This window comes from Hydra viridissima, unplaced genomic scaffold, assembly GCF_058129835.1.
Source record: "Hydra viridissima isolate aposymbiotic clone 2 unplaced genomic scaffold, HvirCarnegie_v1 scaffold_3, whole genome shotgun sequence".
NCBI lineage: Eukaryota > Metazoa > Cnidaria > Hydrozoa > Anthoathecata > Hydridae > Hydra > Hydra viridissima.
Window position 1 is genome coordinate 16,588,652 of NW_028324302.1, and position 27,273 is coordinate 16,615,924.

At 27.4% G+C, this 27,273-nt stretch overlaps 2 protein-coding genes across 8 annotated transcripts in view; one reads left to right on the top strand and one right to left on the bottom strand.

Annotated features, from left to right (window-relative positions):
• The window catches only part of LOC149891208 (uncharacterized), a 33,753-nt gene extending 22,035 nt beyond the window's left edge, over positions 1 to 11,718 (bottom strand). The window contains exons 1-9 of one of the 5 annotated variants that reach the window (XM_090082791.1): positions 11,519 to 11,718; positions 8,686 to 8,808; positions 8,212 to 8,477; positions 7,658 to 7,849; positions 7,440 to 7,487; positions 7,118 to 7,199; positions 6,106 to 6,133; positions 5,977 to 6,017; positions 4,210 to 4,301 (exon numbers count right to left, since the gene is read on the bottom strand). In XM_090082791.1, coding sequence (XP_089938917.1) covers positions 4,210 to 4,301; positions 5,977 to 6,017; positions 6,106 to 6,133; positions 7,118 to 7,199; positions 7,440 to 7,487; positions 7,658 to 7,849; positions 8,212 to 8,477; positions 8,686 to 8,787 — 851 coding nt within the window. In that variant the 5' untranslated portion in view covers positions 8,788 to 8,808; positions 11,519 to 11,718. Of the gene's footprint in view, positions 1 to 4,209; positions 4,302 to 5,976; positions 6,018 to 6,105; positions 6,134 to 7,117; positions 7,200 to 7,439; positions 7,488 to 7,657; positions 7,850 to 8,211; positions 8,478 to 8,667; positions 8,827 to 10,152; positions 10,293 to 11,518 lie in introns of those variants that run through there. The other 4 variants (XM_090082795.1, XM_090082794.1, XM_090082790.1 and 1 more) reach the window with 4 other exon arrangements.
• A 3,903-nt stretch (positions 11,719 to 15,621) lies between these two features.
• LOC145180211 (cilia- and flagella-associated protein 206-like) lies at positions 15,622 to 25,449 on the top strand. Of its 3 annotated transcripts, XM_080055065.2 has the most exons (14): positions 15,622 to 15,910; positions 16,203 to 16,286; positions 19,707 to 19,899; positions 20,204 to 20,290; positions 20,598 to 20,756; positions 20,883 to 20,975; positions 21,083 to 21,198; positions 22,006 to 22,230; positions 22,369 to 22,455; positions 22,782 to 22,892; positions 24,311 to 24,550; positions 24,639 to 24,779; positions 24,878 to 24,966; positions 25,059 to 25,449. In XM_080055065.2, exons 1-14 carry the CDS (start codon positions 15,803 to 15,805, stop codon positions 25,198 to 25,200), a joined length of 1,875 nt encoding a protein of 624 aa, XP_079911191.2. In that variant the 5' UTR covers positions 15,622 to 15,802; the 3' UTR covers positions 25,201 to 25,449. The 3 variants fall into 3 exon arrangements, 2 of the variants coding, with proteins under 2 accessions (XP_079911191.2, XP_079911192.2); XM_080055066.2 differs by lacking the exon at positions 22,782 to 22,892; XR_016451049.1 differs by lacking the exons at positions 24,639 to 24,779; positions 24,878 to 24,966; positions 25,059 to 25,449 and having other exon boundaries at positions 22,369 to 22,454; positions 22,780 to 22,892; positions 24,311 to 24,477.
• Positions 25,450 to 27,273: the final 1,824 nt, after the last annotated feature.

Genomic DNA, 27,273 nt, shown 5'->3' on the forward strand with positions numbered 1-27,273 from the left:
ATTGTGAAAAAAGGCAATAAGTCAAATTTTTAATATCTTGGACTGTAATTTTATGCCACACCATATGATACCACAGATAGTAAGGTGTAATGTGTTAAAGTTTTTAAATAAATGGAACACTTCATCTGCAGATCTACTAAATTCAATGAACTATCATTGTGTCCATTATCAAATGCCAAAACCCTGAGAATACTTAGGTGGTGTTATACAATAATGCGGTTAATCCACTTTTTTTTTACTTTATATGTTATGCATGTACTTAACATGATAAACTACTATTTTACAACAAGCAAAAATGTTTTTAGTCATTCTCTGTTTAAATTGCCCTCTAGTGCATAAAATGGTAAACAAAATTTGGTTTATTGCTGTACTGGCATTTGAGAAGAATGGTGTAACTAACAGTTTTTTTTTGTTGCAGTTAAATTTTTCTTTTTGCTATCTTTTTGTGAAAAAAACGCTAGAGGTTTATACACTATATAAAGTGTTTTATTAGGTTACTGCTCTATGGTCTTAGGTCAATAATTCTTTATTTTCTCTAAAGTACTAAACTTCAATGAGAAATATCTAAAAACAATCGTCATATAAATTAACCACATGTTGCATAACATCCACCTTATAACTGATTAACTACCAGTCAATTCTTATGGTTATCTTACACATAATATTTCAGAAGTTTACCTCGCACATAATAACTCAAAAGGTTTGAATTATTTGATATTCTTAACTAGAAAACAAATTGAATATTTTCAGTCTCATTCAATCTGTGTTCTGATAATTGATAATAGTTTACATATTTCATGAAAAAATAAAAACTGTTAAATAGTAGAACAACACTTCAATTTAATCATAAGCTGTTAACTTAAAATCTGGGTTTTAACTAAGGAAGATATAATAGTTTTATAACTTGTCTTTTATTTTACATAAAACACTACAACGTTATTTAGTAGAAATTTACAATAAAACTGTAGTTGAACAGCACATAATAAATATAAGAGTGTTTTCAAAACAAAAAAATTATTGATGATTGCAACAAGCTGGAACAACAAGTAAATCATGTAAAAAGTATAAAAGCAGTTAAAAGTTGATTAGTTAGTAAATATAAAACCAAAATAACTGTTGAAGCTGAGCATTTAAACCAAAGAAAAGTACTCCTCATACATACATACATACATACATACATACATACATACATACATACATACATACATACATACATACATACATACATACATACATACATACATACATACATACATACATGCAAGCATGCATGCATGCATGCTACATGCATACATACATACATACATACATACATACATACATACATACATACATACATACATACATACATACATACATACATACATACATACATACATACATACATACATACATACATACATACATACATACATACATACATACATACATACATACATACATACATACATACTCTTCATACTGATTGTAAAATTGTTAGATACTTGAAAAAAGAATTTATTTACTAATACTAGATATACAGTAGTGAATAAGTTTTAGCCCACTTATTAAAACTCATGTTTTTTTAATAGATTTTGAATAATGGCTTCCAATTATTTTTTTATATAAAATATTGTCTAACTTCAAACAATACTAAACACTATTTTAACAAACAAAAGTAATATTTATCAAAATTTTACATAGATTTTTGTATTTAGATATCTAACGTGTTTATTTTTATTGTATGCTGATCTAAACCCAATCTGTATCAGCTCGTTTGTTTTTAGTTTGCTCCTGCATTTTTGTTTATTTATTGCTGTGAAAGCTTCATATTAGATGATAGTACAGTTTACAAAGATATTTCATAGATACTGTGTGTTTAATTTTTTTTTTTGTTTTTCTAAGAGCGAAACTTCTACTTTACGTTTTTTTTTTTTCTTTTGTTATACCATTTTTATTGTTATATAAGTAATAAAATGGGTAAAATTCCACTACTGGAACATAAAAAAATTATTGTGCTTCATGAAGAAGGTTATTCTCAACGACAAATTGTCCAAATAACAAAATATTCAAGGACAGCCATTAGAGAAATTATAAAAAAAATTAAAGACACGGGATCTCTTGAGGATAAAATTTTGAAGTGGAAGACCTCCAAAGCTTACAAAACATGATATAAATTATTTTTAAAATGTGTCTCTGCAAAATCAGAAAAAAACCTCCAGTGAACAAGCCCAAGACAAATGTTTCCTCATCTTGCATTCGACGACATTTGCTAAAAGCTGGGTTAAGAGGGTGTGTTGTAGTTCGAAAGCCTTCACTACGTCGTGGCAATAAATAAAAAAGACTTAAATATGAAAAACAGCATAATAGTTGGTTGCAAGGAATGTTAAACCATGTACTATACACAGATGAATCAAAATTTGAATTGTTTGGTAGCAGAAGACAACAGTATGTAAGAAGAAGGGTAGGAGAGGCTTATTGCCCTGATTGTCTTCATCCAACAACTAAGCATGGGGGAGGTTCTGTTTTAGTTTGGGGTTGTATTTCATCATCTGGAGTAGGTGATTTAATCAGATTGATGGCAAACTGACAGGAGAACAGTACAAAGAAATTTTAAGACATTATGCAATACCATCTGGAATGAGACTAATTGGTAATAATTTCATTCTACAGCAAGACAATGATCCCAAACATTGTTCCTGAGTGGCAAAAAAATATTTACAGGACATGTGTGAGGAGGGAGTTCTTGAAGTAATGAACTGGCCTTCTCAAAGTCCAGATTTGAACATTATTGAACATGTTTGGGATTATTTGGATAAAAAAAAGGCTGAATATAACCCCAAAAATGTCGAAGAATGTTTTTGAATATTTAAAAAGAGAGTGGGACAATACTCCACAAAATTTCATTACAAATTTATATAAATCATTTCCCAGGAGATTTGCTTCTGTGATCAATGCAAAAGGCGGACATACGAAGTATTAATTGTTCTTTCTTTTTGTATCATATTTTATCAAATTATTTATAGATATTTTTGTTTATAATATATGTCTATAAACCTGATTTTTTTTACTTCATAAGTCTTTCATATTTTTACGATAAAATCAAAAATAATTATAAACTTATGGTGGGCTAAAACTTATTCACAGTACTGTATAACTCACAAATTTGAAGTCAATATTTGAGAAAATACTGCAACAACTGAATGATGCAGAGTTGTATAGCCATGGTGCAGCAAAAAAATCATTTATATTGGAAAAGAACCAAAATGCATTTTTGGAGTTCCCAAAGGCAGAAATTGGATTGTAGAACAATGAAATGGAATATTATAGTCACGTGAGTTGAAGTTTAAGTTGAAAGGTTCAGATGCTAAACAAAGTGTGAGAAGATCAGTTAGCAAATTAAAACAAGTCTACACTATTGTAACTGTAAAACATGGGTACGTCAAAGGCTTGATGGTCTGGGAGTGCTTATCAGGATTTTTTGTATTGGGACTACTCTATTGTATAGAAGGTATAATGGACAAAAACAAAGATGAAAATATGCTCCTATGGTAAACATCAATACTGATCTATGGCAAATCTACAATTTATTTTGTGTTAATCATAAAAGATTACCATTTTTTGTGGTAATCTTTTATGATTAACACAAAACTCATTAAACCATGGTTTGATACAAATTAAAATACTGTAATCCAATGGTCTGCTCAATCACCTGACATAAATCCTATTGAGAATTTATGGAAACAACTTGATGATAAAGTATATTTTCATGGGAGGTTTAAAAAATGCTAAAGTAATGTATAAAAAGCTTCAAACTTCCTAGTCACAAATAAATCAAGTTAAAATTGACAAACTTATTGAGTTTATATCTCATAGATGAACGAAGGTTATTAAGAACAATTGATATGGCATCAATTAATGATCTGATTTAAAGTTGAAAATAATCTTACTTTTTCCTTCTGTAAATTTTTTTTGTTATACTGCTGAATCAATATATATATATATATATATATATATATGTATATATATATATATATATATATATAAAGTTGTTTGGAAAGCAGCATTCCCCCTCTACATAACATTATCAGTTAAAGTGAAATTGATAATGGAGAGCCTATATTTTTTAAGCAAGAGAAAAATTTATACTGCAATATTTTTTTGCTGTAAATGCAAATACTTTTTTCTTAAATTTATTTTATAAAAAAAAAGATGTAGAAAAGAGATTACCTTGTTGAAAGTGGAAAAGGCAAAGATTCATTCAAAGTAGATAAAACAGGATGTAACACACATTTCAATGCATTTTTGTATACAGCTTTATCCTATAAAAGCAAAAAAGAAAAAAATTTTACTGCTTTTAACATTTTTACAATATATTAGCTTTTTAGCTATTTTAGTTTTTTGGGTAATTCCATGACAATAATACAAACAAAAATTTAAATTGTCACCATATAACTAAAAATTGGTTGATTTCCCCTAACTTTGAGAACTTTTATAAAAATCTATAAAAATTCTTACCATCTTACTCAAAGCAGTTTTTGTTTTTGTTAAAGCAGATTTATTTTGAAGAAATTTAAAATGAGAGTTTCATTAATAGTTTCTACTTGAGTTTAAATTGTTCCATGGTGTAATTAAATTTGAGGAACTGATTAGTTTTGATGCAGTTCATTTATCTTTGCTAAATTTAAGAATAAAATAAAGTTTGTTAAAAATTGTTTAAGTAGACAACACTTCTTTACAAATAGGGTTCTCTTTGGATGGAATAATTTACCAGAACCGGTAGTGGAGTCTACATTAGTCAAAGACTTTAAATCCAGACTTAAGCTGATTGATTTGCAGATAATATCGAACAAGAAAAACAGGTTGCAGCTAAATTTTTAGACAACTATTGTGTTGGCTGTCATAGATATTGCCTGGCGCTCTATCTTAACAGCATTTGAATTAGTGAATTATTAAAAGTGTTAAATTATTAATCAGAAAAGTAAACTAAATATAATAGTTAAATTACTTCTCAAAAGTTTGTACTACAAAGTGAAGACCATTAAATGTTCGCAAAGACCATAAAATGTCCACATATTATTATGTAATAGTAAGTTTGAATTTAGTGTAAAATTCATTTTTAAAGAAAATTAAAAAGAAAAAGTTAATTGATGTGCAATGTAACTATTATTTACAACTTTAATTGAGTAGAGCTCAACCTAATACCTAAAGATGCCATCAGCCTTAAAAAAAAAAGTGGGAATTGAAAAAAGCAGGTTATTTTACATTTGTTGATGTTAAAAAAAAAAAAGCAAAATAATCTAGATATCAATTAGATAAAATTTGATATATTTATAGTTAGCACTTATGCTTCATTTCATTGCATTTAATGATGGAAGGAATTCATTATTTAGAAAAAGCTATTAAAGTATAATATGTACACCCATATGGACCATTTAAATAACAACTTCGACCTTTAAAACAGATAACTGTTGGGATTTATTTAACAACATTCTATATTCCATTGTATCCCCTATTACAGCAAATGGAACTCTGTAAAGTTTAAGGATCTCAAAATAATTGCTAGCACTCACTTGAATTAATTTTATCAGCTGAATATTTATATTTCTAAACTGAAAAATTTCTCAACTATTTTTTAAGACTAATAAGAAAAAAATATTTCACTTCTCATTATTACATTTTTGTAAGGATTTTCAAGAAAAATAAATTTTAATTATCCATGTCTTCAAAATGGCGTTGGAGTTGAATGTTTAAAACTTATGAATTTTAACTTTAATGTATTTTTGAGAGTTAAAAAAAATAACAACGTTCTATTTGTGACCTGATTAAATTGACAAAATTTTTTTACTTTAGATTAAACAACAACACAAATTTAAAAGTATAAAAACTGATAATATTGCTAAAATAATTATTATGCGAATTCTGAGATAAGACGCCTTATTTGCTATATTTAAGAATTTAAAAAAAGTTAATTAAAAAAAATAATTGAAAAAATACTGTTTCTGAATGATTCCCTTTGCATCTTTCTGGAATAGAGTCTAAATAGAAAAATCTTTTATAATTTTAAACCATAAAAAAAAAAAAAAAAAAAAAAAACTAAGTAAAAAAAAAAGGCAATTTTTTCACCTTTAACAGCTGAGCTTCTTTTTTTTTTCTAAAAATCAAAAAAAAAGTAGGAAAAATTAAGCTAAATGCTAGTGTTGCTACAACTTTGAATTAATTCGACTGTCAACTAAATCAATTAATGTATTTTTCAAAGCCATTTTTAAAATTGACTACATCAACTAAAAGCGAAATATTTGAATAAAAAATTTTACTATAATCACACACTTTAATGTTGCTTGACCATTTATTTTTTAGGAGCTATGAAACAAATAGAACTTTGAGAAAGTAAACAAAAAAACTAGTTGGTGTGTAATACTGTTATAATAACATATGCTGTTGTTATATCAAGAGCATTTTCTTTGTTCGATGTTTAATTCATCTAATCTATCAGAGGTGGCAGTCTATTAGGTTGGCAGATTTATAAAATTTTTTTGCATCCTTAACTGAGTACCATAACACATTACTTAACAATTTGCTTTAAAAAGCATCAATTTGTAACTATAATGAGAAAATAGAAACATTAATGAACTGGTGCTACATGCAGTACGCTAAGAGTTAAGTTTTTGTGATACAGCAAATTAGGTTCAATGTTCAGATACTTTGGTTGAGTTAAAAAAGCCGCAATGAATTATAGTCTTACACTTGGCTCAATCTTTATAAATAATTTACAAGATAAACTACTTATAAAGACATCTTTTTACTGATTGGTCAGCATCATAACAATATTAAAGATTGATAATATTAAATCAAGTAAAAAAAAAAAATTAGGATGTTAGGAAGATTACGCGATTAAATCAACTTTTAATTGAGTAGTAGGAAATCTGATTAAATTGACTAATCAATTTTTCAAAGTAGATGAATTTCAACTTTCAACTAGTCGAGTTTTAGTTGATTTAGTTGAAGTCAATAACAACACTACTAATTGCACACTTGACATAACACAAGAGAGCTAAAATAAAATGGACCATGTAATGTAAGTTCTATTGTTATACCTTTCAATAAAAAATTTTAAGGCTTTTTGAGCTTTACTTACTTTAAGTGTTCTGAAAACGTTCATAGACTCATTCACTTCATTAGGCTCCACAAGACGACAAGGCATAAAATTCCTTTTGGGACTGAATTAAAAAAGTAACTTTTAAATCAAATTTGTAAATTTTTATTTGTTTATATATTTTGTTTATATATATTATATATTTTGTTTCATGTTGAAATTTCTTATAAAAATAACTTTTAACATTTTGAAGTGCATTGTGTATTTGCAAAAACTTTTCATACAAATAAAACCAAATTTCTAAAACTAATTTGAGTTACACATCTTTTACAAAACAATATGCATAAAATGTTTGGAAACTTACTCAAGATTTATAAAGTATTCAGCTATTTCATATTGACATGTTCCATGACTAAAATGAAAGAAATCTTATATTAGTTCAAAAAATAAAAATAGAAATAAAATTTAGTTAGTTAACATTTTTAATGTTGAATAAATACACTTGAAAAAAGAACTAAAAAGTTTTCAATCTTGAGCCTAAATACTGTCATTAATAAAAAAAAGAAAGCAGAAACATAATACCTTAAAAACAGTTCAGCAACTAATTCATTGTAATCTGTATAGTCAACCAACTTTTCATTAAAACTTTTTGAGAATGGAGAAGATTCTTGAATATTTTCAGAAGACACTGATGATAATCTGCTTTCTGAACTTTGTTCAAAAGAAGATGACAATTGTACTTTATCCACTTTAGGAAAAAAGGGTAATTTATATCTGAAAAAAAGATTTAAAATAGCCTTACTTTCCTAAACAACAAAGATGACAAAGTTTACAGAAAATACCTTAATTAAAAAGTTAATTGTTACAAAAGGTCACTTTTTAAAATTGTTGCTAATTACTTGGGGACAAAAATTTTAAGATTGTAGGATTTATAGTAATTAACTTTATGCAAGGAAAAATATTTTCTTTTGATGCTTAAAAGGAAAAATGTCTTGATCAAAATTCTTTTGATGCTTAAAAAAAAACTGTGCTACAACAAAAAAATTATAGATACTAAGAAAAACATTTTTTAAAATGTTATTGTTAACTATTTCTGTACCATTAAAACAAAAATAAAAAAAAAAAAATTTTATTACATGTCAACAATGCTCTGGCCATATTTGAAAAAGATCTTAGCAATTACTTCAAAAGGTACAAAAGATTTTGGATCAATTGTTTTATCAAACAACATGGGCTTTGTAGATTTGCTATCTTTTATATGTTTTATTAGCTCAATACACTCATTTGATAAAGGTATCCTTTTAGTTATTGATTTATTCTCTTCATGGTATTCCGTAGAGTAACTTAAAAAACCGAAATCATAAACCATTGTTGTGGCTCTAGATAGAACTGCACTTAAGATCTAAAATATAAAACAGATGGATAAGAAAAGCTAAATGAACTATTTAAACTATTATTATTAAAGTATTACCTAAAGTAATACTATTATATAACTATATTTAACTTATCATACAAATGCATTAAGACTACTAAGATATAACTTAAAAGAATAAAACCATAAAAGAAAACATTTTAACACAAATTGAGAAAACCTAAAACAAGATAAATACTCCATCAAAATTTGGACTCTGTACTGAAAGATTTCCAAGCTTCAATTCATGCAATTGCATCAAGGTAGGGAAAAAACTTTTTTTCCTTTGCTTACATTTCATTGAATTTCCATTAAATATTTTCTAAAGATTTGAAATACTACAATAGAATTAAAAGCAATTCAAATTGACAAGCATAGTAACTAAGTATATATATATATATATGTATATATATATATATAAATATATATATATATATATATATATATATATATATATATATATATATATATATATATATATATATATATATATATATATACATACAAATAAAAAATTGTAATATTTCATCCAAATTGAAGCTAATTTATCTATATTTTGAAAATGTATATTTTTCAAATTTTTTTTTTATGTAACTGAATAATTTCATTAACACTTTATTTTTTAAAATGTCATAAAATCAATCAAAGAACTTAACAAGCAAAAACAAGAAACATTGGAAAAAGAATTTAGAAAAAGATAAGTTCCAAAATGTTATTAGGAAACTTAATGAGAGGATTGACGATTTAAACAGTTTAAAAAGAATAGCATCTAAAGCTACACTAACTAAAAGATTCAAATCAATTGTGTGCCTGCATGGAACTGATAGAATTTTGGTAAAAATGTTCATTTCCAACTTTATCAAAGCAATCTGTTCATCGTAGGAATCCTTATATCAGATTATGATATTTAAGAAACCCAAAAAAATCTGTTAAAATTTTTTTTTCTCAGTTCTTTGATATTACTGATTGAAGGGTATGTGGCTAAGAAGTAAAGAAAAAAAAAATTTAATGTGTAGATAGAAACACAGGAAATAGCAGGTTACTCTAATAAAGTAGCTAACCCCAAAAAAAAATTTTCCATCAAAGAGAATCAGAAACTCCCAAAAAGAAAACTGGAATGACCTATGGAATATACTAATACTGTTACTTTGACAATTGAGACTAGTGGGGATGAATATTTCAACCCACCAATATCTGACACTAACTCCAGAAAAACAAGGTATTGTAAAACATCATCAGTTGTAAAATAATCAACAACTGCAAAGGTATCATCAAGGTATCAAAAGTTGCTGCAGTAAGCACTTTTTTGTTAAATATGTTAGATTAAATGTAGACACACCTAAGTCTTCAATATACAAAGCAACTATGAGAGAAGCAAAAAACTTGAAAATACCATATCAATTTAAAGAATAAAAATTGGTCTCTCCATTTTGATGAAAAATCTTTTAGCCACAGTGAACACCAAGTAGTAGTTCAGGAAAAAAATACAAAAGAAATAAAATTATCTGTTCTGTCTTAAAAGATAGTAAAGCAGAAACTATTGGTGGAAATTATTAATCTTTTTGATTTATGGAACTGTATAAAAATGATTGGAATAGATACAACTGCTGGTAATTCTGGTAAAAAAATGCTTTAGTAACTAAACTACAAAAAAAAATTTGGTTACCTTGGGTTTGATAATCCACGATATATTTCATGTCAATTTCATGTTCTGGACAGAGTTTTAAAGTGGGTCATTGAGTCTGGATTTCCAGAAGAGTCTACCTCACCTGACTTACATTACTCTTTTGTTCAATTCATACTTAAAAATTACAAAAATCTTATAGAAACATCTCAAAATGGTCCTTCTTTAAACTTCGAAGATTTAGGATGAAGAGATGATATGAAACTGCTTTAAAATTTATGAAAACCATATTTGTTTATAAAGAAAATGGATATTTTCCCAATAATTACCATCTGTTTATTGTGCAAGATGGAATTCAAGAGCAGATTATGCACTTTAAAGTTATTTAGACTATTTTTAACTCATCTAGAGAATAACTAGAAGTAGTTTGTAATTTTCTTTGTGGTAATTGGCAAAAAATATGGTTTTAGAAACATGTTTTTAACAAAAATGATTTTGGTATTCTTGAAGAAGATATCAAGATTAAAGAACCATCAATTATTGTAAACATCCAGTGTATCAATATATGTGCTGAAAGAGTAGTAAAAGTTGCTGAGAATTTGCTTCTGTGTATAAACTCTGAGATATCTAATTTATTTTGTCTAATATTAAGATGTAACAAAATTTAAATTAATTGCAAAATGAAATTAAAAATACAAAACAGTTTTATGATTACTGATATTTTTGTTTTTATTAGTGGTGACTTTTTGAAAAATTAATGCAAACGAATGTGATTTTCAGTTATTATACATGTTCATTAGAAGATGATATAGGACATATATGTTGTAAAAAAGTCAACACTAAAATGAATAATACATAAAGAAAAAAGTTATAGAGGTAAAAAATGAAGTTAAGCATAACTTTTTAGGTAGAAATAATGGAGTAACTTTAAGAAAAGATTCTTGGACCTAAGGATAAAATCTGTTTTAAGGGTGTACAGAAGGGTATTCTAAGAAAGGATACACTGGTATGTAAAATTAAACATGGAATTTATTCCATGTTTAATTTTATATATATATATATATATATATATATATATATATATATATATATATATATATATATATATATATTACATACATACATACATACATACATACATACATACATACATACATACATACATACATACATACATACATACATACATACATACATACATACATACATACATACATACATACATACATACATACATACATACATACATATACATACAGATACATACACACACAAATATATATATATATATATATATATATATATATATATATATATATATATATATATATATATATATATATATATATATATATATATACATACATATAAATATACATACAGATACATATATATGTATCATACTCACATGTTTGATTTATTTAATAGCTTAGACAAGCGTTTTTACCTCTACATATATTAAGTATCTATTTCATTAACTTATTGTGTACTATTGTTGTCTTTATTAAGAATTAAATGCATAACTCGTAGCAAAGGTAAGCTATGCAATTATCGACCTTTCAAAGCTCTTTTTTAAATGCAATGTTTAGTATTTTAAATACAATCTTTGACAGTTTCCTGTCTTAAGGGTGTCACGTAGAGGTCATAAGAACATTGACATTTTTTTTCCTGACATCGCAAATTGAAACTGAAAGTTATGAGTTAAAAGCAGTTAGTTGCGAAATGTTTGTTACATTTTCACTTGAAAAAAGTCAAAATCGGATTAACAATAATCAAAACAACAGTGAAAACTTATCATGCATAAATTAAATATAAATTTAAAATACTTTTTGCTCTAAATACGCTTTTGTTTATAATTAAAATTGAATTGCGTGTAAAAATTTCAGTATAACTGGCAATTTAATAATAGTTTATTTTCAACAACAGTTTTAAAAGCGCATTTGAGGGACTTTAACATTTGTATTACTATTTTTAGTTAAAAGTTTTGCTTAATTGACCCAAATTCTCAATTATAATTGCGCAGTTTGCATCATCATTCTAATACCACTCAAACACTGTTTATATCACATGAACTTTGTGATGGTTTTTGTTTATGCACGGTGCACTAACAGTATATCCTGTGGCGTAACTGACACGGGTGGCAATCACAGGGCAGAAGTTGGTGGTGTCACCCCATCAAAAGTTAAAAGCAAAAAATTTAATATTTACGTCATGGAACAATTATTACCTATATTTCTAATAATGAACAAATACCAAAGCCCAATAACAACGAATACCCAAAGACATATTTTCATAATATGTGTTTATTATATAATTAAAATATCTTCTCTCTGAGTTTGGCCGCTGCAAACTCTGAAATAACGTCGTCAAAATTTATATTTTGTATTATCTTTGGTATTGTTTAGGCATCCTGGCGGACCGTGCCCACCACCCTCCCCTTCCCCTCTTGGTAAGCTTCTGGGTGTACCTTCATTAAAAATATACAACTTTCTTTCAATCGCATCCAGTTTTTTTGAGACAGCTGCATATTCATTTCTGACCTTATATACGTGTCTTTTTTTGAATAACTTTATTTAAGCGACTGTATAACTATTTCATTCGTCTTAACTTCCGTTCAAATACGTTAACACTTTCGCTGCCAACTACGAGTATACTCGTAGTAAGTTGGCGTCATTTATTTGCCAACTACGAGTATACTCGTAGTAAGTTGGCGTCATAAGCTTGCCAACTACGAGTAAACTCGTAGTTATACTAACTTATTTCAAATAACATATGTGCATGACTGGCTTTGTCTGTTCTTTTTTTTTTTTTTTTTCTTAGCTTCACATTTGATTTCAGAAAATATAACATTCAAGTTTTTATTTTAAAAATCCAGGGAACCTAACAAAAAATGCGGATAAAGACAGAAATAGCTTAAAACAGATAAAAATAAAACATTGATATTGATTTAATTTTATTTCATGAAAATTCAAGTGTAAACCTATTCTGTTGAATGATACATTCTGAAACATTCGCCAATACATAACGGAGGTCTATTTTCACAAACAGCACATTCATATCGTGTTTCTTTACGTTTTATTTTAGAGCAGACTCGACATGGTTTGGTTGGGAATTTTTTCTTTTCATTCGGTGGTATTGAAGACAAGTAGTGGTATTGAAGACAAGTACTATTACTGGTGATTCTAGGCACAATTTCATTTAAATGTTTACTCAACAAATCTCTAAACTTAAGCAAGGAAATTGTGTTATCTACTCCATATTTGCTGTTTAGACAGTAAGCATTAAACAAAACCAAAGAGATGAAGTGCTACTTTTTTATAACATCTAATTGTCTTTCTTAGGCAATCATAGCATGATACCATTTGTTCCGCCCTATCTACTCCTGACATACATTGATTGTAATCTTTAATAATGTTGGGTTTCATTTTCTTCTCTCCTCTCCTGTTTGTCATTTCAATCATTTGCAACGAATGCAAGTTGCTAATCATTAGCACGTCTCTTTTGTTGTTCTATTTAGCAACCACTACACCCACTCTGCTTCTGCTTACAACGTCTCCCTGTTTCAGTTTTGCTTTTGTACACTCTTTTGGATTTGACTTTCGGTCAGTTCTTAAAGTACCACAAATGTATGTTTATTGATTTATCTTCAAACCAGGATCGGCAGTAAATTGAATTTGCTTTACAATATTCGGCTCATCTTTCCATTGGTTTGAATTTCTAGATGGACCACCCGTTGTTTTAGCTCTTTTCGGCGCCATTAATAAAATCTTCTGCAGTGGCTGCTAGATGAACGTCTGTTAACTGATTGTCATCACTTTCTTAAGTGTTATTATCTTCAGAATCTGGTTCTGATGCAGTCAAGCTCGAAGAGGTAGTAGTATAAGCAAAAAATGAATCCGAATCTTGAATATCATCATCTTCACTGTCCTCACAACCTTCCATTATCATATGTGCTGATCCATTTATGGAATATCTGTGTTGAGCTAATAGGAGATAGATAAATTTATAAATTATCTATTTATAAAAAAAGAAATTACTCATCTATAAAACACATTAATTAGTATACTGTGTAAAAAATTCGAAGTGCACACTAAAATGTCTTTTAATGTATTAAAAAACATCTTGTTGTGTATTTCAAGTTATTTTTCACATTTTTAATAACATACAGTATAATGTATTTATCAAATATATTTTAGCTTCTAGTCTAAAAAACACAACAATTTAGTATAAAGAAAACGAAATATAAATTACCTTTTTTACTCATGAAAACTGCCAATGTGCATGTGCATGTGTAAAAAAATTGAAACACTATTTATAATAATAATGCATCAAATAAGCCACATTACTACACCTTTTCAAGATGTAATCGAGAACTTGAAAATTGTAATTAAAAAAAGTAAGATGTAATTAAGAATACAACATGTAATTTAGAAGTTGCATATGTAATTAAGAAACACAACATGTAAATAAGAAATCGCAATATGTAATTGAGAAACCCAACATGTAAATAAGAAATCATAATACGTAATTTGAAATATATATTATAAACTTTTCTCAATTACAACTTTCATCTTCTAAATTACATCTTTCGTTTCTTAACTACATCTTCCATGTTCTAAATTACATTTGCGACTTCTAAATTACATGTTGTATTTCTCAATTACATCTTACGTTTCTTAATTACAACTTTCAGGTTCTCAATTGCATCTTGAAAAGGTGTAGTCACCGCAATGAGTTATACTCATAACGGTGTTACGAGAATTTCGGCGCTGGAGAAAAAAACTCCTTCTCCATTGCCAAACTACGAGTATACTCGTAGTGCTTTTTTTTTTGTCAGTTATATTCAGAATAAAAAATATTATAAAATTTTTTTCAGATTAAAAATATTTTTTTTATTGGAATGTTGATATCTAGCTTTGGCAATGAGAATGAAACCACGCAAAACAGCCTCGGCAAAAATTAATCATTGCAGACATTATGGCTCGGCAAAGATATAATGCATAGTTTAAAATAGCTCGGCACCGAACGTGTCAAGTTACTTTGTAATTATGCAATTATATGTAATCATATGTAATTATGCCACAAATATGTTTTAATAACCCCAACAGTTTTTTTTTATGTGTGCGGAGAATTAAACTTTAAATCTTAGCGTCGAATTTTCATACCATTTATTCAATAGTGTTAATTAGACTATTTTGGGCTTTCTGTATGTCATCAAGATAAATCCTTGGTTCTATATAAATGCTGTGTAACGTGTATGAGACTCCTTTTATGTTGGGCTAACCAAGAACCTAGACTTTTACCATTTTCTATACCAATTATTTAGAAGGAACCAAAGGATCATGTAAGTGATTGTTATTAAAACCAAGTCCAAACGTTCTATTCAGTATCTAAACTTGTCTTCGGCCTTCGGCCGAAATCTGAGTAATAAAAATCAAAATTTCTCCCTTTTTTTGACATCCTTTTGAAGTCTTTAAACACAAAATTCCATTTTTCTTAAAAGGAGAAAAAGTGAACAATCGTGGGTGTTTCCCGATAATCTAAACTTTGAGTTGGAAAAAATTTGATTTATTACATATCGTCTTTGTTTCTAACTTAAATTTATGTCTAATATGGTTTATTGTTTACAAAAATGGTGGTTTGGTTTACGGTTGTGAAGTGCTATTTCACTAGTTTAACTTTATATCTATGAATGTCTCCAGTTCAAGCAGAAAGTGTTATCAAAAATATCATTCGTGAAATATTTCAACAATGTATTTTGAAAGGAAAAGTTGTATCAGAAACCCTAGTTGCATTTATGGTATCAGTTTTTATGTTAAATGACGAGATGATAATTAAAACCAGCCTGAAAAACTTTCTTAAAGTATAAGTACTTAATACATAGCGAACTGAATAAATTACCAAAAAAAAAATAATCATACCGTTACAAATAATCAGAAAAGAAGAAAAAAAATAATTGCGTCAAAATATAAGCTAAAAACTGCATGTTTTAAGAGAAAAAAATTTTGTATTTCGTAGCTATTTACTTTTGTAGCTTTCTTTGTAAGTTATTGGTAAACTTTTGTTGTATCAGTTTTATCTATGAATTTCAGGTAAAAGCTGTGGTTTTAGATGAGCGCAATGGTTTCAATACAGAAAGAACATCTGAAAAGGAATTTGCTGAAAAACTAATAAAAGTAAGAAAAGCTATTTTATGAGCATTAAAAATCATAAACATGATTTTTTATGTAAATTTTATGCGTTTATGTATATGTGTAATTGTGTATACAAATCATTATATAAAGTTTGTTGCAACCAAATAATGAGAAGTGATTCCCAAGATCTTTTAAAATGTACTTTTTCTATATAATGATTATTTAAATTATGTTTTTTTTTTTTTTTTTTTTTTTTTAATTCTAATCAATAAATGCTTTATAACTAAAGCAGCTAAATATGTTTTTGTATAATAAATCTGTATATTTACATCTTCCAATTTCTGGTATAGAAGCTCATATTGTGTCACTCTTAATAGAGTACTTCATTAAAGCACTAGCCAGTTTAATGGGTTATTCAGCAAAATTCTTTACTAAATTGATTGCTTGAGCAGTTTTTTTTGCAATATTTTAATTGGAGCATTCATTCCTTATTAATTAAAGACATCAGAAATTGCAGTAATAAATTGATACAAAGATATTCAGTGACCAGCACACTATGGGACAAAAATATACAAATTTTGCACAAAAATAGTTTTGATAATTATTTTGTTTGTTTAAGCCAGCAAATGTCATTACATAAACCCCATATTGGTTTTCATCGGAATATTTGAAAATTTTAAGATTTGAAGATTGGACTTAGTCCTGACAAAGGATTTTCTGGGTTGGTTCCTTACTGCATAACTCCATCCAATTTTCAATTTTTTGATATGTTCTCAATAAAAAGTAAATGAAAAATTGTTTGGGTTTTTTATTACAGCATTAACAATTATATTATAAGATATTATAAGTAGGTAGATATTGCAGTTATTTAACAATTAATAAATATGCAAAATTTACTGCTAAATATCTAAGCCCATGTCTTCAAAATAGTCAATAATAGAACCTTCATTTAAATCTATGAAACTTGATTCCTTAGTTGTAGTGTCCCAATCAGCCTCTTGTTCATAATTTTTAAATAAAAGGAAATTTTTGACAGCTTCTGATACCTGATGTTTAATCCTTTTCATTCTCACATCCAGTTTTGCTGAAGACACTGCAGGATCCGATGAATCTAATGCTCAATTAAATACATCAAGCAAATTACTTTTACGAGAACACTTTCGAGAATGATATCTTCAATTCTGCCTATAGTACTTGTTACAAGATTCAGCTCCTTCTTCACCAAAAAATCCAGGTGATAATGGTAGTGTCATAATAATGTTTTTTGAACGACAAAGAATTTTATGAAGAGAGGCAGGCATGTTGAACCATTTATATTTACTAATAAATAACGAATATGTATCATGGCAGAAGGACCCAAATTTTTCAAAGATCAAATGTTCGTGACAATTAAGGGCAGCAAGAATTTTTACTTAAAAACGAATTATACTTAAACAAATATTTTGTGCATTTAAGCTTTCAGAAGTAATCTTTAATGCAAATTATAAAGATGATCACATGTATGTATTAGCAAGGCCGTAGACAACTTTTTTTGATGTTTCAGCTAAGCAACTTTGAAACATGAAGAAAACTCCATATTTAAGTAGGTTCATATATATAAGGAATGAGGATGCTACGCAAAAAATTGAGGTGATTGGAGACTGGGAACAACAAAAACCCCAAAACGTTAGCCCCCCAGCCCCAAATATGAGGGCAATGAGTCAAATTTGTTATTATTTTTTTTAATTTAAAATTTATTTTTATTCATCAATAAATTTCAAATTTGATTCAATAATCTCAATAATCTCAAATTTGATTCAATAATCTCTTTTTGATCGGCTTTAATGACTTTATAAAGTTTACACCCCCCTCAAATTGAGGTTTTTGTGAAGTTCCATCATTCTGTTTGAAATTCTATAACTCTCAAACGGGGATTTTGAGGGGTATATAACCTTAACCTTTTTTAAACCCGGAGTATTCACCTTTCATTTGGTACCAAAATAATTGATACTTTTTGATACTATAAAGAATGCGGGTCTTGTTAAGCCAAAAATATGGTAATAACCCCAAATTCCATATCTCTAAATATTTCTTAAAATGTTTTATACGTGGAGAAATATAGATCTGATCAGTTGCAATCAATTGCTAAGAATCACATTTGTAACTATTAAATATGTGTTTTGGGAAAAGTTTTTGCTTGTTTGCGGAAATTTTTTGAAAGAAATATCAGAAATTTCCTTTTTTTTTTTTTTAATTAATAAATATCGATTTCGATAACCAACAATATCAATACCGTGAGAGATATTTTCAAAATTCGTTTAGCTACAAATTTCTTTAATCACTAGTTAACAAAAAATCATATCTAAATTGAAAATTAAAAAATTGTGATTTTTGATTTTTGTGATCAATTTTTATTATTTTATCCCATAGTGCAGCGTGTGACAAAAGTAGTGCAGCAAGGTCTTCACTGAGACACTGCTAGGAGTATGTGGTTGGATTTTCTTTTCTGCAATCTCTAGAATTTTTTTGTTGACTGGCTTGAAGTCTTCAATCAGCTGCAGCATTACATGATTATTTGTAGAAGGGGGAGTTGTTAAAGGTACTTTAAACCATGAGGTAGCATCGATAAATGCAATAAATCAACAAATTCATAATGCATCAATTTCCATTTGTCATGGCATTATGATGACAAAATAAATACATTTTTAAAAAATAAATTTCATTTCAAAATTTTGTAGATTCATCAGTATTGTTATTTTTTTTTGAATGAAGGTTTGTAATGTAAGAATAGCAAACTCTCTGTAATCACCTTGCAGTTGAATTTCTCTAAGGTGTTGGTGACAAAGCCTTATAAATTTTTGATGCGTGGTATTACAATAATCCATCAGAGCTAAGTATAACAAAAATAGTTGCATAAAATTAAGTGCTGCAGGAGTTGGAGTAACCATAATCATAACCTGCCATGGATTTGTCTTAGCCCTATCTAGTGCTACATGAAACAGTGGGTTGTTGAGAATGGATTGCTGGGAAACTATCTTAGGAGCATCATTTAAAAGATTATCATTTTTTGTCAAAACTATTTTTATTTTGATTTGACTTTTTTCTTGTATTTGAAAAGAGGTAAAATTAAAAATGCTAAACTCAATAACTATTGAGAAAAAATGATAATAATTATTTATCATTTGTTTCTCAATAATAGAAAATAAATGCTGAAAAGATGTAAATATATAATACTCACTTTTCTTAAAATTTGTAAAAGTTAAAAAGATAACATAAAAGGTTATATTGGTTAACATTCTTCATACTAATTAGACAGACATTTTATAATGAATTTTTCTCCATGCCAAAATTACCCTCTTTAATATATGAAGCAAATTAGATTCAAAGTTATTTGTTTTTGCAGTATTTTTTCAGTTTTTGCATTAAATGTAAATAAATTGTTTAAGTTTATGAAAATGAACCTTAGAATTTTAAAATATTTAGATATGCGTTAGTCGAATCTTGGAAAAGAACTCTCCCTCACTTGATACTTACCAAATGCAGGTCTATTTTGACTTAAATTATACAAAACTGGAAGATTTCTCTGCAGAGCTTAAAACAGCTCTATATCAACGCTTGCAAGTTTTAGTTCAAGAAATTACAGACTGTAGAGAAAAAACGAAAGATGGTTTAGAAAGTATTTTAATTACTTTATTTTAGGTTTTTTTTATTTATTTATTTTTATTTATTTTTTTAATCATTGTTTTTTTGATTTACCAGATTTTTTTACTAGATAAAAATAACAGTTCTTAAGTATGATGACATTCACCAACAAAGAAAATTTTGCAGAGAGTGAAAAATTTCAGTTGTATAAAAATGTCAAATAGAGTTTGCCATAGCTGCCATGCTTTTGCAAATTAAGAAATATGCAACAAATTTTTTTAAATTTTTTAATTACATTTTTGGTTGCTTGAGTTTATAAAGAAAGATATTAACTTTAGTTCTCTACATGCGTATTGTTTCATACATAATACTGCGATCTGGACTTGGTTCACCTACCGATATCAATGTTGTACGAGAAACTACTGGTAGGAAGTTTAGTAAAGATTTAATTGTTATGTTGTGCCTTATTAATTTAAATAGTTTCTTATATAATGCAAAGTTCATAATTAATTTAAAAATAAAGATCTATGTGTCCAATTTGAAATTTATGCTCCTTTTCATTAATGAGTATAAAGTTTGTTAAAAATTGAGCAATAGAAATGGTATGCCTTTATAATTTTTTTATAGTGATTTTTTTATGCATTATAGCTCTCTTTTAATGAATTAGAATAACCATAAATATGTCATTTATGCTTTTACTTGTTATGACTAGTTTTTACATTTTATTTTAAGCTGCTCTTCGAAGTGTTTTTCCTCAAGCTGAGTTAGGTTCATTCATGCGTCTGTTAAAGCAAGATAAAGAGAAGCAACTGGTTGAACTTTCTCTTATTGTTACTGGAATTAGATTGTTTAATAGATCATGCAATAAAGGAGGAGAAGGAATCGAAGACAGTATGCTTCTTTTCTTTTTAACTTTTTATTCAACTTTTTTTATGTTTATTTTTTAAATTTATTGTATCATTTTTTTTTTCGTTTTGTAGAACTATTTTCCGATTGTAATTTTCTGAACTTTTATAGCTCCTACTTTATTGAATGAAGCATTCCCAACTGCAATCAAAAACATATCAAATGAAATAAATAAAGTGATAGAGAAGTCATTTCTTTATACTGGTTAAATAATTTTTAGTTAACAAAAGTTTTATAAATTATGGTTCTAATGCAGTATTAATTAATCAAAAAGTAATATTTTATAAAGAAAGTTTTTTTTGTTAATATAGATATCCTTGAAAATGCTTCCATAGGCCAGCAATTTCCATCAACACTAGATTGGTCAAAACTAAAGGATGCCCATTTCAATACACGACAGCATGAGCAGTTTCTAAATATCTTGCAAGTAAAGAAAGCAATTTTTACAAGTTTTTGAATGTAGCCTCTTTACGAAAATCATTTACTTCAATTGTTTAATGATACAAGAAAATGTTTTGATTTGTATAAGATTAGATAAGATTAGGGAGTTTAGTTAAAGTAGTTTGGGAATTATATTTGGTACAGTGGTTACCTGTTTTGTTTTTCTATTTGCTGTTTTTGAAGAAGTTTGCTTATAAAAGTGAGGCTATTAATTTAAGAAAAATATTGTAATCAAAAAAATAAATATTTCATACATTTGTGTATTTATCAAGTCATATGTTATAGTAGCACCTTTTCTCTGATGCCCAGATTTTAGAAATTTTAGTTTGAAATTCTGTTTCCTCATTTCAGGAAATATTTTATTTATAACTATGTAAGATTTTAGAAAAAAATTAGTTTTGTACAAAATATGAACAAGTTGTTTATATACCAATCTATTAGCAAATATCACTAGCAAAATACCAAAATTCAGTTTATATAAGAGCAGCTTAGCTTTATGATAGTTAAAAGCATCTTAGCCCTGCTAGTTTAACCTAAAAGACCTTCACAAGAATTTTAAAGACAAAAATTAAAAGTTTGTGGATAAAAAATTAAAAAATGTGGATTTCTGTAAATACAATACAAATATTCCTGTAAATAGATTACTCTGAATTTGGAGTTTGGGATTACTTAATAGTTCTTTTTTCTTTTTATCTATAGTTATTTTGATTAACTTTTCTTTAAAACCATATAAATTTATATATAGTTATTTTATTTCCTTTTTTGATGATAATTTATTTTGCACACTTTGTAGTATGATGTTCATACTTATGAAGAAAAGGTTAAATCCATGCTAAAAAGATTTGATGAAATTATGCAGTCACTGAAAGAAACTGTAGCATCAAAAACTGCTGTACCTACTGCTCAGGTCTACCCTTTGTTCATAGATCTTGCACAACTCTGGTGTGAATTTCAAGATACATTAGCTTTCCTTAGATTACTTTTAAACATAGTTGTAAATCTGAAGCAATTTGCAGTGGTGAGTGTTGAAACAAGATTTTTTTCCAATCAGTAACTGAATAAGATAATGATTAAAAAAATAGTTTTTCTCTCTTATTTAAATTATTCTTTTGTTGATACTTTTTAACATATAACATTGTTAATGGATTGTATTTAGACCCATTCAGAGATGTTTTCAGATGATATTTTAGCACCATATATTTCCAGCAGTTCAGCTAAATCAAATGAAGAAAGAAAAAAAAAGGTCATGCTTTAAAGATTATTGAGTTGATGCTAAAATAATATATTCTTTATCTTACTGAATGCATAAATAACCTTGAAAATATAATATTTTTAATTTTTATAAAATAATATAGTACTTCCAGCACAAAAAAGTTCTATTATATTGCAAAAGTGTATATGAATTCTATACTAATCTTCTAGAAGCTCTTTAAGGCTCCTATAGATTCCCAATAGTCTATAGAAATTTTATAAGATTTCTAAAGAACTTTTAGACCTGGGCTGATATGCTTTTTTTAAATATAGTACTAATATATTTTCATATCATATAAAAAAAAATTTTTTTTATAGACTTCCTCTGAGAATAATGAAATCATCAACTCTAAGATTTTTAACGAAGAGATAAGTATCCTCTATCCAGAGTCAACAAAAAATTTCAAATTTCTACCCATACAATTAAAGGTTTCTTACTTTTTTTCCTAATTTTGTTTGTTCAACATTTTTTTCCTTCTAAGAATTTTTATAATAGACAATATTATTATCAAACTGTTTCTTGATTAGTTACCTTGACAACTCTGATAAATTCCATCATCAAATCTGCATGTCAATATGCACATTTTGCACAACACTTATGTAATTTCAATAAAATTTGATGTTGTATAGCTCTATGTAATTTCTATAAAGTTTGGTATTGTATAAACCATATATAATCTAAATCAAATTTTATTAAAATTACGTAAGAGTTATACAAAATATGCATATTTAGTTGAGGACAATAGTTTTATGCAACAATAAATTTGTTGTAAGGTATGTAATGAAGGCAGTCAAATTTCATGCCTTTTTATTAGTGTTGTTATTGACTTTGATTAAATCAACTAAATGTCGACTAGTCAAAAGTTGAAATTAGTCGACTTTGAAAAATTGATTAGTCGATTTAATCAACTATGAGTTTCCTACTAATCAACTAAAAGTTGCTTTAGTTGGGTAATCATCCTAACATCCTTATTTCTATTTTTTCACTTAATTTAATTTTATCAATCTTTAATATTGTTATGATGCTGACCAATTAGTAAAGAGATATCTTTATAAGTCTATCTTGTAAAGATAAATTATTTATAAAGATTGAGCCATGCGTAACAATATGATTCATAGTGGTTTTTTTTAACTCAACCACAAATATCTGAAGATTGAACCTAATTTGCTGTTTCACGTAAAAATTAGCTTATTGTATGTAGCAACTACTTCATTAATGTTTCCTTTTTGTCATTTTTGTAACCAGTTGATGCTTTTTAAAACAAAATGTTAAGTAATGTGTTATGGTACTCAGTTAAGGATGCAAAAAAGTTTTATAAATCTGCTACCCCAAATAAAGTTTAGCTGCCCATCTGCCCCCACCTATCTATGTCACTGTTTTTTAATAATTAAGTTTGTTGTTAATTTTTTGCTTTATTTGTTGTGAAAAATAATATGAAATGCCTATCTGTGTTTTTTTTTCTTTACTTTGTGATTGTAATTTCTGTTTTATTTTGTTTGTTTATTTGATTTTAATTCATCTTATAGATAAGATGAATTAAAATTGAACAAAGAAAATGCTCTTGATATAACAACAGCATGTGCTATTATAAAGGCATTTAATACTACCTAGTTTTTTTGTTTACTCTCTTAAAGTTCTATTTGTTTCATAGCATTTAAAAAATAAATTGTTAAGCAACATTAAAGTATATGATTACAATAAAATTTTTTATTCAAATATTTTGACTAACTCAACTTTTAGTCGGCTTAGTCAATTTTAAAAATGTAGTCAATTTTTGTTGATTTTGAAAAATACATTAATCGATTTAGTTGACAGTCAGATAATTTCAAAGTAATTTTTACTATAGGGATTTTGTCCTTGGGCGCTGCATACTTATGGCCTTCTTATTCCTTCAAACCCGTTTAATGGAGTTTTGTGCTACAAGGGCATGTACTATGCCTTTTCAAAACCAGATGCAGCCTATGCTTTTTCAACAGAGCCTGATGTTTTTATTGAAGGGATTTCAGAACTTGCTAAAAAATCTCCTGAGCTTATACTTCTCTTAGACCTTCAGAAGCAGTTCACTTCCATATCATCATACGGCCAAGTAAGATGGTTTTTTTCCCCCTAAATTACAGTGCTAATGAGTTGCTTTAACTTTTAAATAATGCTGTATTTGTTTATGCATGTTATAGGTTTCAGATAGTGATTTTAGATATGCTCCCATTATAAAGTGTGATGTTAATACTCAAACTGAGCTTCACCCTATCGAGTCAAATTTAGTCAGTTCTTATGAATGGAACGAATGGGAGTTAAGAAGAAAAGCTCTAAAATTGGTATTAAGAACTTTAAAGTATCGATTTCTTTATCAAATATTTTTTCGATTCCTTGAGGCATTAAAATGTTTTCTAAAGGAAATACTTTTCTTTGAAAGGCTAATATACGTCAAAAAATAACGCATTCAGTCCAAACCGACTTAAGTCACTTCAGAAGAGAGAACGCTTCTCAAGTTTATCTCCCTAAGTATATTTTTTATTTTAAAATAATTGGTGTAATTTTTTTTATTTTTTATTTTTTTATTGATGATGGTGTGACCATGAGATATTTAATTGCAGGAATACTGATACACAAACAAAGAGTGAAAGTGGAACTAACGTACCGAATCCTTCCATCTTTATCAGTGGTCTCAGAGGTTGTCAGTCAAAGAGAACAGACATGCTAAAAGTCGATCTTACAGTTGATGTCGAACAGAGTTAGGTGGTCTAGTTTTGTAACTTTTTATTTTTGTGTTTCCGCGAATTTTTGTGATTGATAAATACCTAAAACTTATTCATATTTAAAATTATTATTTATGAGTACCCTTCTTTTTAATTTTTAAAACGTCGATAAAGTGTGAGTTAGTATCAATTTTTCTCTCGTAATCTTTTTTCTTGAAATAAACCTAGAAGTTCATAGATCTATTCTTTTATTTTTTTTTATCACTGAAATAAAATTTTTCCTTTTTAACATAAGTTTTTTTATTTATTTACAAAAACAAAATTCTATGGCTTGCGTTTCTCAAAAAAATCTACATAAATACGCAAAATAACATCAGGATGTGCACATGCAGAATATTGATGTTTAGTAGATTCTGTTACACCTGAAGAATAGCTTTTATTCTCTCCCTCATCAAAATTTACAAAAGTAAAAACCCTTATTAAAGGTACTTATTCTGGAGCATGTACGAATTAAATGAAAAATATGCGGATCTTTTTACAAAAAAAAATAATTCAATTTTTTTACTAAATGGTAATAGTTGCCAACCTTTAACCATGGAAAAGTCTTATTGGATCATAGATCTAAGAGTTTAAAAAAAACATAAACATTTCTGACAGTCAATGCGCGTGTCAAAATTTTTTCAATAGCAATTTGCTAAGAACTCTGTTCAGACAAACTATTCAAGCAATAATGAAAATATATTCTTGTTATTTTCTTGCTTAACAAAACCATGCCATGTCAAGATTTATATCCTTGGACATTTAAAATGAATACTTAAAGATCTTTAATTGTACGATAAGTTGCTGACATGTCTAAAGGTCATGTCATGGAGAACTTGCTAGTAGAGTTTCATTGTTTTACAAAATCTATTAAACTTTTAAATGCTGATTACTAATTTTCAGTTATAGACAAACTTTCTCAATAAATTAAATATTTTAACAATGAAATGGCCAGTCTAGTTCAATGGCGTGGAGCAAATAAAATTTCATTGAACAGTAAAAAGCAGAAGTTGCAATATTTGAAACACAACATTTGAACTTTTCTTATAATTCAAACAATAATCTTCCTAAAGACACGAATTTTAGAATAAATGGTCAAGAATTGTCTTTGTTTGTTACATATCTTCATTTTGTGCTTTGATATATGAGAAAATTTCGTTCAAAATAAAATAACCCTTAACGACAACCTTAAACAAGTAAATAAACCTAACTAAATTCGCTCAAACGGAATGTTAGCAAATGATCGACAGCATGAGCTTTGAAACATTACTATGTATGTATCACTCAAACACTGGGTCACTTTAAAAATTACTAAAAATTTATTTCTGCCCAAGAAATTTCCTTAGTGACATCCTTTATCTTACATCCAAAGTTATAATAAAAATATATAATAATAAATAAAAAAAACTATAATAAAAATAATGACTTAATGCTTCTATTGATTTAATTCAGTTCTTAAAATTATTGATATGTCTGAGACTAACCATACATTATAACTTCTTTAGTAATAGAACACCGTGTTAGAAATAATAGGATTTAAACATGAAATTAGTTCGATTACAATGCCAGTGTATCCTTTCTTGGGAACGTCCTCTCGAACACCCTAAAAGTGTGTTAAGTTCTTATTTTCAAGTAACTTGATGTCACTCCATCGTTCGTAACTAAATCACTTTGGTTAGCTTCTTTCTTAATTTTTAACCTTATAATTTTTCACTTGTGCGTATGTACATGGATTTATGTGAATACATACATGTTAACCTCTGCTTCCTCATTACCGGTATCATCTGCTTTAAGTTCTTCAATGTAAGTTACTTTGTAAACCATTTGAAATTTTATTTTTATAGAGTGATTGATTTTTGATGTTTTTTTTTTTGCTACCTTTTATTACGTCTATTGACAAGTAAAACTCATTGACACTGCAGCTAATTTGAGATAATCAAGTTTTAGTTTGCTTTATTAAAATTCCATTTATCGAGATATCAATGTGATATCTCTAGATAAAATACAGCTATTTCGGATTGATTTACGTGACTTTTTCTTGCAATATGTTGTTAATATTTCGGCATCATAGTGT